Here is a 20,000-nt window from a genome sequence, read left to right as displayed (position 1 = left end):
ATCTGAATGAGGATTACACACTTAACAGGTAAGGATGAGGATAAACTTAACACTTAATAAATGAGTATATTTTATATTTGTAAAAACGAAATCTCCTCTTATAAAAGTTGTAAAGTGAGGAAACAGAATAGTGTGCCCCAATGTAATACCAGAATTGAATTGAAAGATCTGTTTGTACCATATAAGTTGTAAATGAAAGTAATCTGTACGTTACAGGTCAAGATCTTAATGATAATGATGAAATTGACTCTAGTTTAGTTCACTTCTTTGGTTGAGGCTTCACATTTGCAATGGCATTCAAATTTCTTTTTCTGTATATTGAATTTTGTGCAAGAGCTGCCATCTTTGGTTTACTTGGAGACTTTCAAATTGTGTGTTATCTAGATTTAAGTAATTTTTAAAAAATTTTTGCACAATATCTTGAGTTTATACCTAGAGGTAGTTGACCATTTCAATCAGAGTTTTTTTGGGTTTCCTATGACTACAGAACTTCAATCCTTGTAGAATCTTCTACGATAATGAAGCTGTTTTGACATTGGCTTAACAAATAGGAAGGTGGCTGTTTCTTGGAAATTAGTGTACATTACCCTTCTTGAGCTGACCTTTTTGGTCATCTAGTATAGAAAGAGTCCTTGTATGAATTCCTAGACTGACCATGTTGCATACGATCAGCGCATAAGCCCCTCTCCACCCATGCTAGGAGTGCCAGGAAATGGCTGCTGATCACTCGGCAGGTAGACCTATAGGTTCTCTGACCCCCTATCCTCCCCCCCATCCATAGCTCACAAGGATGGTGAGGTTGCACACACTGCAAGAAACAATCGAGCTTGAGTGGGTCTCGAACTCCAGCCCAGCAGATTTCCAGGCCGTGTTTTTCCCAAAGGCTTCCACAATGAATTAAGTTGAAGAATTCCACTGTTAATCATGAGTGGTCTGTTTTGATATTGTTAGAGGTGCTTGAATGAAAGAGAAGATGCAACTTGCTTTTTTCCCTTACTTTTTAGATAGGTCATTGAAGTTTCTTGAAGAGATGATAAAATATGCTAAGTCTAGAATATATATATATATATATATATATATATATATATATATATATATATATATATATATATATATATATATATGTGTGTGTGTGTGTGTGTGTGTGCGTGTTTTATGTATCAGTATGTGATGTATTTATGTTGTCTAAAAATCGAAGACATCTCTCTAGATAAACTAAACCCTACATGGCTTTCAGAAAAAAGACTAAAACTTCAATTGTTGTTCCATTTAGTATCTGGTGCTGACATCTGTTTCGAACCACTTTTTCCCATGGCTCTTCATCAGGGCTTCTATGGTTGAATGTTGGAATTACACTCAATTATAAAGGCTATGAAGGTAAAAATTTGAAATATGATAATATTGGGAAACCAAATTTAAGTAACAAATTATCATTATTATTATTATTATTACTGGCCAAGCTAAAATCCTAATTGAAAAAACAGAAGGCTACTATCCCCAGATATCAACTCGGGAAAGCCTCCCAGTGGCAAACGGAACATTGAAGCAACGAATAAACAATGAATTGATGTAAGACTTGTAGAAACCTGTTCAACAAAGAAAAGGCATTAGCAATAAGTTTGAACTTTGCAAGTTCCACCAGTTAAATTACTAGATTAGGAATATCCTTCCACAATCTGGTCACATCTGGAATAAAACTTCCAGAATATTATGCAGTATTGACCCTGATGATGGAGAAGGCAAGTTGTTTGAATTAACTGCAAAACTGGCTGCAGTATTCCGACTTGTGATCCAAGACTGTCGCTCTTCCTACCACACAGAAACTATGGTGTCCAATGTACGATACCTGCCAGAATATCGCTGTCTCTTCTGTCTTTACACAAGATCAGAGGAAAATGATCTGAGAGAATGACGAGTCCAGGTTTACTTGTCTGCAAAGCAAGTGCACGTAGCACAACATGTACCCTTTGTCAGAACAGAGGAGCAGTGAGATCATTTTAAATTGGGAGGGAAGCAAATATAAGTTTACTTGCCCACTTGACAAATGCTCATAGCACAACATGTACCACTTCCTAGAACAGAGGAGCAGTGAGATAATCTCAAGTTGCAAGCAAAGCAAGCCACGGTAGAGGAAAGAGCAGTTGAATTGAGGGATTAATTATATAATCAAAATAACACAGATGAACACAAACAGATTGGCTGCAGTGGCCAGTGTAACCAAAGGTTTCCTGGGTGTTACACGAAGTGAGGCGGCAGATTTCTGATAAATTTTGGGTCAAGTCGGAAAATTGCAGCTTGGCCAGGATTCGAGCCTGTACATCTGAATCGAAAAAAACCTTTAGCAATAGACTTAAGCTATTTGGCTTTAAAGAAAGATTGAAGTTGAATTTTGCTCTGCTCTATAAATTCCTATCGAATTGTGCACAATAGATAAAAATCAGCCCATCTCCACCATGATATGAAACATGGATGTACTCCAGTAAATGGAAGCTATTTTAACGTAAGGGTTATTCTCCTCTTGAAGGACATAATACCAACAAGTTCCCAGCCATTTCCCGATTGTCTGCTTCTGATCCACTTGTCTCCTTTCATTTTCCAATCAGAGTCCCCTACGAAACCATGAAAGGCATCTGGGTGCCCGTGATCGACTTCACCAACACCAAAGGGAACCACATCACTCAAGCGGACACCGAAGCGACCATGGTCATCAACATGTTGGGCAGACCCAGCATGGGGGATAACAAGGAGCCGGAGGAATGTGAGTTGCGTTCAATTCCTAAGCCTAGTTTTTGCTATTATTGGCGTTTCCTCTTTACTGATGATCTCGCTCTTACAGTTTCCATACTTCCCTCTTTCTTCCAATACTTCATCTTTATTTTTGTTGCTGTTTATGGTGTCGTTTTTGGTGTTGCTTAGTATGATTTTTTTTTCGGTATCATATTTATCCCTCAAAACCTGAATGCTTGAAAATAAAATCTCTCTCTCTCTCTCTCTCTCTCTCTCTCTCTCTCTCTCTCTCTCTCTCTCTCTCTCTCTCTCTCTCTCTAACATGTGATATTTTTCCCAATCCCTATAAAGAAGAAAGCATAAATGTTAGAAAGTTTTGCTTTGAAAAATCTCAACTCTTGAAAGGAAAAGAAAATACCATTATTCACGTGCTCCATCAGCACTTCATAAACAGCTGTTGTTACTCCCATCATCCATTTTAACTTCATACAGAACCTGGCTGTTGTTAAGTTAAGCATTATATGTAATATTACGTAATTTAAAGGTTTTAACGACACTCTCCTGGAAATTCATCCTTTCTTATTCAATTCAGATGAAGTCTACGCCGGACCTCAGAATCCCATTAGCGTGAGAAGAAAGTACAGCATCACTTTCCAGTGTCAGTTCGATCTCAAGATGTACCCCTTCGACGTCCAGGTAATTTGGAGGAACTCTTCCTTGGATTTTGTTTTCTGGGTTTTTTTTTTTTCTTTTTCTGTAAAAGTTCTGTTGCATTAAATGAATTCTTCTTATTCTTAGAGTTAAATACTTTCAATTTGTCTTATCAAGGACTTTTAACTATTTTGGTCTTAACTTTCGATGAGTTTTCTGTATGTAGTATTTTTATATATTCCCATTGGAGATGTTACTTTATATTTTATAGTGTTTTTTCTGAGCAGGGGTTTTTCTTTATTTTTTTAGGTATTATTCATTCCGTCTTTGAATATCCTACTTTTAAATCTGTGTGATATAAATTTCTTTCTTTCTACTGTTTATAAGCATTTTAGGAAATCGCCTTCCTTCATTTTTTAATAAATAAAACAATCCATTTTTCTAAATACCAATGATGTACTAATGAAATTACCATTTGAATGAATATGAATGTCAGTAAAGCCGCTTACTGTTGGATATGAAGTTTTATTACATTTAAAATTTTCCGTTGAGATATTTCATTATCTTATTTTTTTATCATACTCCTTCCTGAGGCATCGATTTATTTATTGAAGAAATGAGAGAAAGTCATAATATTGTAATAGCATGTGACTTAGCACAAGGGCTTAAAAACTTTACTTAACAAGAGGTTTTGAACGAATGATCTTGGTAATTTCTGTAGAATATTAAGGATAAAGACAGTTACAGTATATAGCTGCTTCTCGTATCGAAGGTCATATACATTTCTTTTATTTTTCTTTGCAATTTTCTATTCGTTTTCAAATTCTCAAACAGTGATACTATAATTTACAGTGTTTCTTTTTATCTGTTTGGATGTAATTTCACTCTTACATTTTTAACAATGTAATTTACAACAGGAAATAATTGTATTATATTATAGTTAAAATCCCGTTTTTATTGATTCACGGTAATGAATAATCACTGAGAATTCAACAAAATAATATGTATACGGAAGGTTAAACCTTCAAATAAGTATAAATTTCCACATTGAAAGTAATATCCTAGCAATATTACAGTTGTTCTATAAGTGGAGATATATTTTCCAAGTGTATTCAAATATCTAAAAAGTAATAACAGAAGTAAAACTTTCTTCGTGACACTCATATGGCCTTTATCATTAAAATTATTACTTTGAATGGCAGAAGAAATTTCAATATACTTTTAAAGAAACACGATCATTTTGTATAGACTCATTCTGAAGTTGAGAAGGAAACTCCATGCAACCCTTCCTCAGTATCACGGCTACAGATGTTTTTAAAGTTTTAAAGTCCGCTCGTGAATGGCTGAGGCAAGGGACAGTGACATTGCCCTAGCAAGCAGGACAATGCCCTAGAGACTGACAATGTATACATATTATCAGTGCCCAAGGCCCCCCCCCCCCTCTCCACCCAAGGAGGGGCAGGCAATGGCTACTGATGACTCAGCAGATAGACCTATAGGCTACCTCAAACCCACCATCCTTAGCTCACAAGGATGGTGAGGTTGCAGCTACTAAAGGAACTAACAAGTTTGAGCGGGACTCGAACCCCAGTCTGGCGATCACCAGGTAAGGACGTTACCAACAGGCCACCACAATGTTCTGCTATGATTTTCTTTATCATACGCACAAACACACACACACACACACACACCTCAATGCTGAAGGTACCGACTTTCAAGGTATACATACCTTCCATGGAATTTTGATTTCCCATATAGTATTTTTCAAGATAAGGGGTCCACTCAATATTTTCATGTAGTAATACTTCAAGAGTGGGTATCAAGGCTCCAGCATAGGCCTGACGAATTTTTTTTTAAATAACGGGTCCATTTTCGCGATGTGTCCAAAATCACCGAAAACACTGACCCATCTATTTCCTTATGCTAATCATTTTACGCTATCTTTCCTCCTTTTACCTTTCTTATTATAAAAATTCATCTCATTAGCTCACATTTCACTTTGTAATAAGCATCAATCAATGGAATTTCTCTTCTATTATGGAGATCTGCGTCAAAAAATCATTCTGCGCGTTCTCAAATCCATGTGTAGAATTCAGTTTTACTGGCCGTTTTTGGTAATAGTAGTTAACGATACGACTTGTGACACGAATGGGTCGTGTCCTAAGATAGAGGAGCGCTTAATTTCAGTTTATGAGTCGCTTGGGAGGAAATTCTAGGGTAGACGAACCCCTCCATTTGAGTTAAACGGCATTCATCCTTGATCTATATTCTCCAGTCTGTTTATTCTAAAGGATGCTGGATGTTTTTCAACCCAATTTACGGTATTACACTTGTAAACAAATTAATGAAAACGAAGTCATGTTTAGCACAAAATATTACTATTGAGGATGTTGTTTATCATAGAAATCTCCTATTAACTGTAACACTTTGAAGGTTTAAGGGTCGCTCATGAGTGGCAGAGGCAAGGGACAGTGATAATGCCCAAGCAACTGGACAATACCCCCTCTTCATCCAAGTCAGGACCAGAGAGGCCAGGAAATGGCTACTGATGACTCATCGGGTAGACCTACAGGCACCCCCTAACCCATCATCCTTAGCTCACAAGGATGGTGAGGTTACAGACACTACATGAAACTATCGAGCTTGAGCGGGACTAGAACTTTCGTCCAACAGATCGTCATCTAGGAACATTTCCAATAGGCTACCACAACCATTTTCTAATTATTATTATTATTATTATTATTATTATTATTATTATTAGGTAGGCTACAACACCATTTGGAAAAGCAGGTTGCTATAACCCCAAGGGCTCCAATAAGAAAAATTAGCCCATTGGCGAAAGAAAAAAGGAAATAAATAAACTACAAGAGAAGTAATGAACAATTAAAATAAGATATTTTAAGAACAGTAACAACATTACCACAGATCTTTCTTATATAAACTATAGAAAGAGACTTATCAGTCTCTCCACCATATAACCATCCACTGCAAGGTTGAACTTTTGAACTTCCACCGATTCAACTACGTGATTAAGAGTAACTACCTTCATTAATCCCCAATTCCCTTATTTAATTGTGTGCTTTCCACAACAGTATTGCCACATGGAACTGACGATGCTCTCAGCCTCCAACCGCCTCCTGGTATTCGACGAAGCCGCCACTGACGCCATCTTCGAGGGCAACCCCAACCTCGTCGAGTACTTCGTCGGGAACGTGGCCATCGAGTATCTTAATGACAGGGACTTCGCAGTTATGCTCGTCAAACGTGAGTCTATGGATCTGCAGGATTTAACACTTCAATTCTGGAAATTATTGGCCTCACACTCTTCCATTTTATAAATCCGTGGTCTCAATCTCTTTCATTTCATAAACCCCTGGCCTTACATTCCTCAATTTTATAAATCCCTTGGCTTTCACATCCATCCGTTCAGCCAATCTCTGACTTGCAAGTCTTCCGTCTCTTCAATCCATGACTTACAGTCAAACGTCTTTAAATCCCTTAAACTTTCAATTTTCCATCCTTTAAATCCCTAATTATTTCAGTCAACCAACTGTTAAATCCCTATTTCATTTTATAATATCCAATAATAAATGAATGACAAATACAGGCTACTCAGGGGATAACCATATCCATTGTGTTCATTTTTGTTTCCTTTTCAGTGCAACTGCTTCGTCGCTCTGGTTTCATCATCATGAACGTATACATTCCTTCCCTGTGTCTGCTGGTCATCAGTTACCTTACTCTGTACTTCACCCTCACCAACTTCCAAGTGAGAGTCTTGGCGTCGCTAACCTCCCTTCTCGTCATGGCCACACTTTTCACCCAAGTGAGTAGCGGTTTTTTTTTCTCTTCCTATTTTTTGTGGGTTATTCATATCTGATTGTTTATTTTGGGTTATATTTGTTTAGCCTTTTTATTTCTGTATATTTCTGATTGTTTATTTTAGGTTATTTTTTATTAGCCTTTTTATTTCTGTATATTTCTGATTGTTAACTGGATTATTTTTGTTTAGCCTTTTTATTTCCATGTATTTTTTATTGTTTATTTGGGGTTATTTTTTAATAGCCTTTTTATTTCTATGTATTTTTTATTGTTTATTTTAGGTTATTTTGTTTAGCCTTTTTATTTCCATGTATTTCTGATTGTTCATTTTAGGTTATATTTGTTTAGCCTTTTTATTTCTATGTATTTCTGATTGTTTATTTTGGGTTATTTTTGTTTAGCCTTTTTATTTCTATGTATTTCTGATTGTTTATTTGCGGTTATTTTTGTTTAGCCTTTTTATTTCTATGTATTTCTGATTGTTTATTTTGGGTTATTTTTGTTTAGCCTTTTTATTTCTATGTATTTCTGATTGTTTATTTGGGGTTATATTTGTTTAGCCTTTTTATTTCTATGTATTTCTGATTGTTTACTTTGGGTTATTTTTGTCTAGCCTTTTAATTTCTATGTATTTCTGATTGTTTATTTTGGGTTATTTTTTAATAGCCTTTTTATTTCTATATATTTCTGATTGTTTATTTGGGGTTATTTTTGTTTAGCCTTTTTATTTCTATGTATTTCTGATTGTTTATTTGGGGTTATTTTTTGTTTAGCCTTTTTATTTCTATGTATTTCTGATTGTTTATTTTGGGTTATTTTTTGTTTAGCCTTTTTATTTCTATGTATTTCTGATTGTTTATTTGGGGTTATTTTTTGTTTAGCCTTTTTATTTCTATGTATTTCTGATTGTTTATTTGCGGTTATTTTTGTTTAGCCTTTTTATTTCTATGTATTTTTGATTGTTTATTTTAGGTTATTTTTGTTTAGCCTTTTTATTTCCATGTATTTCTGATTGTTTATTTTAGGTTATTTTTGTTTAGCCTTTTTATTTCCATGTATTTCTGATTGTTTATTTTGGGTTATTTTTTAATAGCCTTTTTATTTCTATATATTTCTGATTGTTTATTTGGGGTTATTTTTGTTTAGCCTTTTTATTTCTATGTATTTCTGATTGTTTATTTTGGGTTATTTTTGGTTAGCCTATTTTATTTCTATGTATTTCTGATTGTTTATTTTGGGTTATTTTTTGTTTAGCCTTTTTATTTCTATGTATTTCTGATTGTTTATTTGCGGTTATTTTTGTTTAGCCTTTTTATTTCTATGTATTTCTGATTGTTTATTTTGGGTTATTTTTGTTTAGCCTTTCCATTTCTATGTATTTCTGATTGTTTATTTTGGGTTACTTTTTGTTTAGCCTTTTTATTTCTATGTATTTCTGATTGTTTATTTGCGGTTATTTTTGTTTAGCCTTTTTATTTCTATGTATTTCTGATTGTTTATTTTGGGTTATTTTTTGTTTAGCCTTTTTATTTCTATGTATTTCTGATTGTTTATTTGGGGTTATTTTTTGTTTAGCCTTTTTATTTCTATGTATTTCTGATTGTTTATTTGCGGTTATTTTTGTTTAGCCTTTTTATTTCTATGTATTTCTGATTGTTTACTTTGGGTTATTTTTGTCTAGCCTTTTAATTTCTATGTATTTCTGATTGTTTATTTGCGGTTATTTTTGTTTAGCCTTTTTATTTCTATGTATATCTGATTGTTTATTTGGGGTTATTTTTGTTTAGCCTTTTTATTTCTATGTATTTCTGATTGTTTATTTGAGGTTATATTTGTTTAGCCTTTTTATTTCTATGTATTTCTGATTGTTTATTTTGGGTCATTTTTGTTTAGCCTTTTCATTTCTATGTATTTCTGATTGTTTATTTTGGGTTATTTTTTTAGCCTTTTTATTTCCATGTATTTCTGATTGTTTATTTTGGGTTATTTTATTTTAGCCTTTTTATTTCCTTGTATTTCTGATTGCTTATTTTAGGTTATTTTTTTTTAGCCTTTTTATTTCCATGTATTTCTGATTGTTTATTTTGGGTTATTTTTGTTTAGCCTTTTTATTTCCATGTATTTCTGATTGTTTATTATAGGTTATTTTTGTTTAGCCTTTTTATTTCTATGTATTTCTGATTGTTTATTTTAGGTTATTTTTGTTTAGCCTTTTTATTTCCATGTATTTCTGATTGTTTATTTTAGGTTACTTTTGTTTAGCCTTTTTATTTCCATGTATTTCTGATTGTTTATTTTAGATTATTTTTTTTAGCCTTTTTATTTCTATGTATTTCTGATTGTTTATTTTAGGTTAATTTTGTTTAGCCTTTTTATTTCCATGTATTTCTGATTGTTTATTTTAGGTTATTTTTGTTTAGCCTTTTTATTTCCATGTATTTCTGATTGTTTATTTTAGGTTATTTTTGTTTAGCCTTTTTATTTCCATGTATTTCTGGTTGTTTATTTTAGGTTATTTTTTTTAGCCTTTTTATTTCCATATATTTCTGATTGTTTATTTTAGGTTGTTTTTGTTTAGCCTTTTTATTTCCATGTATTTCTGATTGTTTATTTTAGGTTATTTTTGTTTAGCCTTTTTATTTCCATGTATTTCTGATTGTTTATTTTGGGTAATTTTTGTTTAGCCTTTTTATTCCTATGTATTTCTGATTGTTTATTTGGAGTTATTTTTTTTAGCCTTTTTATTTCTATGTATTTCTGATTGTTTATTTTAGGTTATTTTTGTTTAGCCTTTTTATTTCTATGTATTTCTGATTGTTTATTTTGCGTCATTTTTGTTTAGCCTTTTCATTTCTATGTATTTCTGATTGTTTATTTTAGGTTTTTTTTTTTCTTAGCCTTTTTATTTCCATGTATTTCTGATTGTTTATTTTGGGTCATTTTTATTTAGCCTTTTTATTTCTATGAGAGTGGTGAGAGACTGGTAGACATGTGTGTTGAACAAGAGATGGTAATAAGTGCTAGCTTCTTTAGAAAGAAAGATAAAAATAAGTATACATGGGTAAGAGTGGCAAATGGAAGAGTAGTAGAAAGGGCATTAATGGATTATGTGTTGGTAACTAAAAGAATGTTTGGAAGATTGAAAGACGTGCACGTGTTTAGGGGTATGGCTAACGGTATGTCTGATCATTTTTTGGTGGAAGGAAAATTAGTTGTAGCAAAAGAGTGGGGGAATAGAGTAGGTGGATGTAAAAGGGAGGTAGTGAGGATTGAAGAGCTAATAAAACCGGGGGTAAAAAGTAAATATCAGGAAAGGTTGAAAATGGCATATGATGAGGTGAGAGTAAGAGAAACTGGTAATTTAGAAGAGGAGTGGAAGTTAGTAAAAGAAAATTTTGTTGGGATTGCAAGTGATGTATGTGGCAAGAAGGTTGTTGGAGGCAGCATGAGGAAGGGCAGTGAATGGTGGAATGAAGGAGTGAAGGTGAAAGTGGAAGAGAAAAAGAGGGCTTTTGAAGAATGGCTGCAGAGTAATAGTATAGAGAAGTATGAAAAATATAGAGAGAAAAAGGTGGAAGTAAAGCGCAAGGTACGTGAGGCAAAGAGGGCAGCTGACCTGAGGTGGGGTCAGGGATTGGGTCAGTCATATGAAGAGAATAAGAAGAAGTTTTGGAAAGAAGTGAAGAGAGTAAGGAAGGCTGGCGCAAGAATTGAAGAGACAGTGAAAGATGGAAATGGAAGGTTGTTAAAAGGAGAGGAGGCAAGGAAAAGATGGGCGGAATATTTTGAAAGTTTGCTGAATGTTGAGGATAATAGGGAGGCAGATATAATTGCTGTTCCAGGTGTTGAGGTGCCAGTGATGGGAGATGAGAATGAGAGAGAGATAACAATAGATGAAGTGAGGAGAGCACTAGATGAAACGAGAGTAGGAAAAGCATCTGGTATGGACGGTGTGAAAGCTGAGATGTTGAAGGAAGGGGGTGTGACTGTACTTGAATGGTTGGTGAGATTGTTTAATATGTGTTTTGTGTTGTCAATGGTACCAGTAGATTGGGTTTGTGCATGTATTGTACCACTATATAAGGGTAAGGGAGATGTGCATGAGTGTTGTAATTCAAGAGGTATTAGTTTGTTGAGTGTAGTTGGAAAAGTGTATGGTAGAGTATTGATTAATAGGATTAAGGATAAAACAGAGAATGCAATCTTGGAAGTACAGGGTGGTTTTAGAAGAGGTAGGGTTTGTATGAATCAGATTTTTACAGTTAGGCAGATATGCGAGAAATATTTAGCAAAAGGTAAGGAGGTGTATGTTGCGTTTATGGATCTGGAGAAAGCATATGATAGAGTTGATAGGGAAGCAATGTGGAATGTGATGAGGTTATATGGAGTTGGTGGAAGGTTGTTGCAAGCAGTGAAAAGTTTATACAAAGGTAGTAAAGCATGTGTTAGAATAGGAAATGAAGTGAGTGATTGGTTTCCGGTGAGAGTGGGGCTGAGACAGGGATGTGTGATGTCGCCGTGGTTGTTTAACTTGTATGTTGATGGAGTGGTGAGAGAGGTGAATGCTCGAGTGCTTGGACGAGGATTAAAACTGGTAGGCGAGAATGACCATGAATGGGAGGTAAATCAGTTGTTGTTTGCGGATGATACTGTACTGGTAGCAGACACAGAAGAGAAGCTTGACCGACTAGTGACAGAATTTGGAAGGGTGTGTGAGAGAAGGAAGTTGAGAGTTAATGTGGGTAAGAGTAAGGTTATGAGATGTACGAGAAGGGAAGGTGGTGCAAGGTTGAATGTCATGTTAAATGGAGAGTTACTTGAGGAGGTGGATCAGTTTAAGTACTTGGGGTCTATTGTTGCAGCAAATGGTGGAGTGGAAGCAGATGTACGTCAGAGAGTGAATGAAGGTTGCAAAGTGTTGGGGGCAGTTAAGGGAGTAGTAAAAAATAGAGGGTTGGGCATGAATGTAAAGAGAGTTCTATATGAGAAAGTGATTGTACCAACTGTGATGTATGGATCGGAGTCGTGGGGAATGAAAGTGATGGAGAGACAGAAATTGAATGTGTTTGAGATGAAGTGTCTAAGGAGTATGGCTGGTGTATCTCGAGTAGATAGGGTTAGGAACGAAGTGATGAGGGAGAGAATGGGTGTAAGAAATGAGTTAGCGGCTAGAGTGGATATGAATGTGTTGAGGTGGTTTGGCCATGTTGAGAGAATGGAAAATGGTTGTCTGCTAAAGAAGGTGATGAATGCAAGAGTTGATGGGAGAAGTACAAGAGGAAGGCCAAGGTTTGGGTGGATGGATGGTGTGAAGAAAGCTCTGGGTGATAGGAGGATAGATGTGAGAGAGGCAAGAGAGCGTGCTAGAAATAGGAATGAATGGCGAGCGATTGTGACGCAGTTCCAGTAGGCCCTGCTGCTTCCTCCGGGGCCTTAGATGGCCGCGGAGGTAGCAGCAGTAGGGGAGTCAGCATTATGAAGCTTCATCTGTGGTTGAAATGTGGGAGGTTGGGCTGTGGCACCCTAGCAGTACCAGCTGAACTCGGTTGAGTCCCTGATTAGGCTGAAGGAACATAGAGAGTAGAGGTCCCCTTTTTGTTTTGTTTCATTGTTGGTGTCGGCTACCCCCCAAAATTGGGGGAAGTGCCTTGGTATATAGATAGAGATTTCTATGTATTTCTAATTGTTTATTTTGGGTTATTTTTGTTTAGCCTTTTTATTTCCATGTATTTCTGATTGTTTATTTTGGAGTGTTTTTTTTGTTTGGCATTTTTATTTCTATGTATTTCTGATTGTTTATTTTGGGTTATTTTTGTGTAGCTTTTTTATTTCTATGTATTTATGATTGTTTATTTTGGGTTATTTTTGTTTAGCCTTTTTATTTCTATGTATTTCTGATTGTTTATTTTGGGTTAATTTTGTTTAGTCTTTTTATTTCTAGGTATTTCTAATTGTTTATTTTGGGGTTTTTTTGTTTAGTCTTTTTATTTCTATATATTTCTGATTGTTTATTTTGGGTTATTTTTGTTTAGTCTTTATTTCTATGTATCTTCTTTTTCCTGTATCTACGTTAGTTTTTTTTTTTATGGAGCCTAATTGTATTTGAATAGATTTATCTTTTTATCTAGTTTTGGTTGAAATAGAATTTTAAACTACTTATCCGAGTTCATTTTTCTTTTGTAATTTATACCGAAGTAAGGTACCTTTGAAACACATTCTTTCATCTATTATTTACTTTTGGTCAAATTTTAGATATAGTGGCAACAGTTACTCAGTTCATTTATTTTTCTTTCTTTTTTTGTCAGTGAAATACAGTATAAAATAGTTAATCTAAAATATATGATTCAATTTAGTATAAACCTTTTACAACAACATTTATATTTTTCCATCATAAATGTCATTCACTATTGATTAAAGCCAAATAAAAAATTTGAAAATGTAAAACTCTTAAGATTTTTATCATTTCTGCAAGAGAGAATCATTTGAAAACAGTACTTCTCTTATATTATTTATACTTTTTATATATCAGCGACTTTTTCTACTTTTCCACATTAATTTTGACTGGAACAATATTTTACTACCGACTAGCTTTCTTAGTCGTTTAGTTTTGCTAAAGAAAATACTACACGGTTATGTGCCAACCTTCTATAGTGTACCAACCGTGTGTCACACGATCGTACATACTTCATTTTGTGCTTGTATCTTCGCTCTCCCCTCGCACTAAAAAGAACCTGAAAAAAACGTGTCTGTTTTTCTCAGCGTTAACGGTGTTGATTTTGAACATGAAAATTCTTGTTGCCCTGAACTTTTCTATATAAAGGAGAGTGTTCTATAATAAACTCGCAACTGAAATATATTCCTTTTTAGGTTTTTTATTTATTTGATATTATCGTTGTCTTACCAAACTAGGTAACGTGTTTCACGCATGTGAAGTAACCAAGCTTCTTTTCATATAATTGTGTGTGCAGTATGTATCACATTATATCAGTCTATTTATTTGTTTATTTTGTAAAATTTCAAAGGTGTAATATCATGATGAAGTAAACCTATTATTATTATCATTATTATTATTATTATTGTTATTGTTGTTATTGTTGTTGTTGTTTTTTTATTATTATTATTAATATTATTATTATTATTATTATTATTATTATTATTATTATTATTATTATTATTATTAGTTGTTGTTGTTGTTATTGTTATTATTAGATTTGTACCTTTACTCTCAATTATTCCAACAGTCATTTTCATTGCGTGTTTGAAAGTCCATTGTGTTAAAATTAGACGCTGGACAGTTTTAGATCTTTTTAAGGTCAGCAATTCTTCATGCATTTCATAATTTGACAGGGTGTTTACAATCTTATGTTATTTTCCACATTCTAAAACATTATAGAACACCATCGGGTATTCCATATACATGGGAATTACTTTTCCTATATGAAGCTCGCACATAGCATTTCTTGTAGTATCTTTAAGTACTAGATAACATTAATCTAAATACATCATTTAAGATAGTGTTTTATTATCTTAAATAATGGTCACTTCCAAGTAGTGATCATTCTAGATCCGAATTTTTATCATAATATATGGTAACACAAAACTCCGTTATTTTACACACACACACACACACACACACACACACACACACACACACACATATATATATATATATATATATATATATATATATATATATATATATATATATATATATATATTTATATATATATACATATATATATAAGGCGTGTGTGTCTTTTGCGTATGTATACAGTACATGTTTGTAAGTATAATCTTTTATAATTCAAGATGTTTAAGTATACACTAAGCATTCAGCTACTTACTCGTATTCTTAAATCCAAGTTTATACAAATCCCTACAAATGGGTTTAGCATAAGATGAGCATAATGTTGATAACAACATATTTAATATGTTTTGGTAACATAGAATATTTTCATAAGTGAAAAGACTATATTAAATGTCTTAAAGTTTTCCAGGATCTTAAAGAAACTGTTTCGTTCCAGGCCTCCTCGTCCCTCCCCAAGACATCCTACTTCAAGATGGTCGACGTGTGGCTTCTGTCCAGCATCTTCTTCATCTTCCTCATCATCGTGGTGCACACTGTCGTGGATAGGATCCGCGAATGGGAGCTCCTCCCACCCAGCCCTTCGAAGTCGAAAACCACCGATAAGAAAAAGGGTTCCGTTTCCCCGTCGCCCTTGGTCAAAGCTTCCGAGCCAATGGATGACGGCACTGCATCACCCGAGGACAAGATTCCCGAGGTAGAGGAGACGTCTCCCGAGTTGAGGGCTAGGCACAGCATCGTTCTGTCGGTCTGTCAACCGAAGTCCCCCTCGGAGGACGGCACTGTCGAAGAGGTTCCCAAGAGGTACATCTACGAAGTGATCATTCTCGGGGCGCGTATCCTGGCCTTCGTCATTCTTATCTTCTTCAATATAATCTATTGGTCGTTGGTGTCAGCATAGACACTCGATTACCTCATGACGTGGTACGGGCCATTGGGTATGAAAAGCCTTCCCAAAATTATTGCCTTTGGTATCGCTGTGAAAGCTTTCATTGCCTAAGTTAGCGTGCTTTCAGTACTTCACAAAAGCATAGCACTGTCATGTGACCCAATTAATTGCATGGACGGTAAAGTTCTTACTTGAGGTCATTGTGCATTTGTGAGTACCAGAAAAATGGCACCTTGGGTAAGTACTTCATGGCAATGAATCGACTGGAGAAGGCGGTACACTTTCGTGACGGAGGCGTTGACTGTCTCTCTCTTGTATAACCGAAGAGTGAATCACAAAGTTATTGTAGCATAACATGAAAGAAAGACACAGAAAATTTCATTGTACAATCTTGAAAACTAATCCCATTCCACTGATTTTATAATGAAAGGCTGATTATGATGGCAAACTGTTCCGTCGAGGATGTATAAATATGAACACGTGCATCACTGAAATCATTCAGTTCTTTCAGAGAAGTATAATAATAATCTCAGATATCTCTTGAAAGTTTGAGCCGTAACCCTCAGTTACTCAAACATCGGTGATGTATGACGAATTGCAGTCAATGAATTTATAAGGTAAATAACATTTCGAATGCCATTCTGCTACTAACAGTCATGTTATTATTCAACTATTTATTTCTCTTTACAGAGGCATAGTTGTAAGATAGGCACAGGATTGTACGATGCCTGTAAAGTGATTGCAGTATACTAAAACTATATATTTGCGTGATATAGATACTTAAAACATGAACCTTGTGGATGTGGTAATGACCGTGCCATGTCTGTGAATCTGAACAATCTTTAAAAGAATTGATTTTGTAAATAGAATAAGATTCTATTGTATAGGATCATAAACGGTAATTTTAGTATATTTCTTTATCTGTAAATAAAGACAATTTATTCGCACTATATGGAAGGCAAGTTCATCAAATAAACTGGTATCTAATGTTATGTAAGCATATTATAAATATAGATATATATATATAGTCAAATCCCCTTTCTTGCATACCTATGGTATGTAAGGAGATAAGAGTGCATCGAAGCTCATCTTACCCTTATTCAATGTACCCCTTGTTGGAAGACTTCTAAGCACACTATAGTATTTTAGTTCAAGATACTGTGCAGGAATAGGAATTGGAAAAAGAAGATAACAGAAGAGTTGAATGATCTTGACAGGAAGAGAATTTTCAGGTTAAGTTTACGTATCACCGAGTCATATAGTATATTTTCTTCTACTAGGATAATCAATGCTCGGTGACCTTCATTTTTGCTCAAATCATCTTATGACACCAGTTACTGGAATTAAGCACTTTCTCCCAAACATACACACACTGACACATCAGTCAGTATAAAAACTTATGATATCTCTTGGATTAGTTCTCAGTTTGATATAACTAAATGGAGCTCTTGTGACTGGCTTGTCATAAGTCTGGAAGTTTGGTGGCTGAAAAAATCTTAGTGCATTGAAATGCTATTTAGAGAAGCTGAGTTCATAGCTCAAACTATATGCAAGAGGGCATTTAGGGAAATTTCCCTCAGCATAAGAATGGTCGGTGTTATAATGCTAAAGTAGGTGGTCTTTTGTTCAACTATGAGATGAGTTGGAGGCCAGTATTTGAGTATTTTGTAAGCTTGATGGTCAAGAGAACATTGCTGGGATGTAAGAACAGTGCAGTGGTAAATCGTGAACTATCATTGTCCAGTAAACTAAAGGAAAATGCCATTTCTTAGTTACATGCTGATTTTAATGACAGGTTAAATGGCTTGAGACTCTCTCCTGTCCATCACCAGTCCTGGGCAATTATACTGATTATGCACCTTCTGCTTGTGTCTCTGACATATGACAATCACATTAGCTATAACAACTCCAAGTCACTAACGAAATTCTTTAGAATATTGAATTTATCTAAAGCTCTTTTAATGAAGAAATGGTCAATTGAACCCAAACAATTCATCATCTCAGCTTTTTTAAGGATTGTTTGGTATATGCCGATTGGCTTCAACCTTTTCAAGGGCTGCGTAAGGATATCAGTGAGACGGATTTTAGGAAGTTGAAGCTGAACTAATTATTTATTCCTTTTATGACCGAGACAATACTTGGATAATGCCTTTAAGAATCTATTGAAATATGCAAGAAACGTTAAAAACATGTATTTTACCTTTCCTTTCTATGTAATAGTCTCCCGGAATATGGAAGCACCTCGTATTACAGAGAGGTGTTTATTTCTTACTAGCCAGATCAGTATTCATTTCTTTCGATTCTTATATCACCCAGGTGCATATTATATACATATACACATATATACTGTATATATGTATTTGCATATGTTTATAAGCATATATCTACACATAATATAAAAAGTACGCTTACCCCAGACAGTATCCAGGCACTCAATGTACAGTTATGGCTTTTCAAATAATTATCATTCCCATTGTCAAGTGTAAATAACGTGTGATTGAATATGTCACTATATGAAAAGTTTGTCATGAAAGCTATCTGTTTGTTATAAGATAAGCCTAAAGCTCCCTTCCTGTATTTTCATAACTCCCGCATAAGTCCATGCTAAGTCTTTCAAAATTCTCTTTTAAGCCTTTCATTCATATAGAAAGACTAATGCATCTTAAAGTAGTATTATTGTGCTTCTGCAATGTGAGCCCAAATACTTAGCGTTCTTCATATGCCTTTAGATCGCCTCTTTGCTTTTGTCACCAGGCTCATTTTTTCAAGACTTTGACATTTCTGAGGGACCTTTTCATAATCCCTCTCCCTTTCAAATCAGCTCCTATCCCCTAAGCGTTAGAGCTGCGTCAAAAGAAGAGTCTAAACAAACTTAAAAGATAACCATCAAAGTATTTTATCAAAAACTGACTTCGTCTAGAAAAAAAAAACTACTTTTCTTAAACAACTTTTTAACTCATTTTCCATCGACAAGAGAAGAATTTTCAAGACGAACGCAAAGCTTAAAAAGACACTTTGAGTAAGTCGAGAAATATCCTGTAAATATTATCCGTAAGTTACTCTAGAAAAGGCGTTTTCGAATCGATTTCTTGGTAAGAACCACCAGTGTCAACGTCATTGTCCTTTTAGAAAGGAGAACCAACCACTCGAGAGCCGCTGCAAAGCACAACAGGAGAGCGCCAAATAGGCTGACTTCGAAGAAGAAGATTCTACCGTCGGTGTATTTTTGTTTATCTTTTTTCAGTGGTCCTTGGAGAGCTCGTTCTTATGTGTCGCAGAGGTGAATCTTTAATGGGATTCTCGAAAGAGAGCTAGAGCCCAGCCTATACAAAAGACCGTCTATTTGACAGGAACCACACAGAAGAAAAGGTCTGTAAAGCAGTAAAAATGTACTAGTGAATAGGGGGAAGGTATTTTATTTGGCTTATGGCGACTCTTGAAATTTTTCAAGAGACGAAATATTAATTTAATTTTATGCGCTATGAAATGACGTGTAAATAAAGTCCTGGACCCATTTTGGTTCTCTTTGATAAACTGCTTTTTATGTTAAAAAATTCACGATTGGAAATATTCAAAAGGTTTCGTTGCAAAATGGTTTGCAGGGTTAAAATCAGTTTCATTGTTTTATCTGAACTATCTGTGACTTTTATGGCCTTTGAACTTGCTCTTGATATGACATTGCTAAAGAGGTTTTATCATTCAAGAGCTAAAATATAAGGTGGAAGAAATTAATAATTTTGTACGTCATGAAACCAGAAAAAAAAAGCTAAAACTAAAGTTGTACAGTACATTTAGACAAAAATCAGACAATTACTGCAGCTCCTCTTCTATAGAACAAAGGTATTCTGTGGACCCTCTTACCACTGACCACTTATGGTAATGATACCTATAGAACGGGTTGATATGCCACAATTAGAACTGATTCTACAGTGCTATAGAAGCTGAATGGTCTCCCCCATGTCCAGCACAGGGCCCTTTTGCCAAAATCCTATAAATTCAACAGCCGATCTAGAAAAGGCTCTTGCAAATTTTGGCTTGCTTTTACTCGTAGTCTAAATCCAATTGATTTTTTTTTTAGATTATTCGTAGCGTCAAATAAATTGCCGTCCTTTTTACAAGTACTCGATTTGAAAACGTTGACCCGTAGTCATAATTATTTAATGATTAAATAAACATCTTAGATTAATGACTCATGGTTCTGGGTTAAAGTCGACGGTCAAAGATTGTGCATATGTATGTATGTATATATATATATATATATATATATATATATATATATATATATATATATATATATATATATATATACACATACATATATACATA

General features: G+C 34.5%; 1 protein-coding gene across 2 annotated transcripts in view; it reads left to right on the top strand.

Moving 5' to 3' along the window:
* Window positions 1–19,898, top strand: part of LOC137647057 (uncharacterized) — a 592,613-nt gene extending 572,715 nt beyond the window's left edge. For both annotated transcript variants that reach the window (XM_068380219.1, XM_068380218.1), the window contains exons 5-10: window positions 1–28; window positions 2,604–2,758; window positions 3,320–3,423; window positions 6,471–6,642; window positions 7,038–7,204; window positions 15,225–19,898. The exon at window positions 1–28 is cut by the window's left edge and continues 1,123 nt beyond it. In XM_068380219.1, coding sequence (XP_068236320.1) covers window positions 1–28; window positions 2,604–2,758; window positions 3,320–3,423; window positions 6,471–6,642; window positions 7,038–7,204; window positions 15,225–15,686 — 1,088 coding nt within the window. In that variant the 3' untranslated portion in view covers window positions 15,687–19,898. The remainder of the gene's footprint in view (window positions 29–2,603; window positions 2,759–3,319; window positions 3,424–6,470; window positions 6,643–7,037; window positions 7,205–15,224) is intronic.
* Window positions 19,899–20,000: the final 102 nt, after the last annotated feature.

This window comes from Palaemon carinicauda, chromosome 9 (genome assembly GCF_036898095.1).
Source record: "Palaemon carinicauda isolate YSFRI2023 chromosome 9, ASM3689809v2, whole genome shotgun sequence".
Classification (NCBI taxonomy): domain Eukaryota; kingdom Metazoa; phylum Arthropoda; class Malacostraca; order Decapoda; family Palaemonidae; genus Palaemon; species Palaemon carinicauda.
The sequence above is the reverse complement of the archived record's forward strand: the minus strand, read 5'-3'. Positions and strand labels throughout refer to the sequence as shown.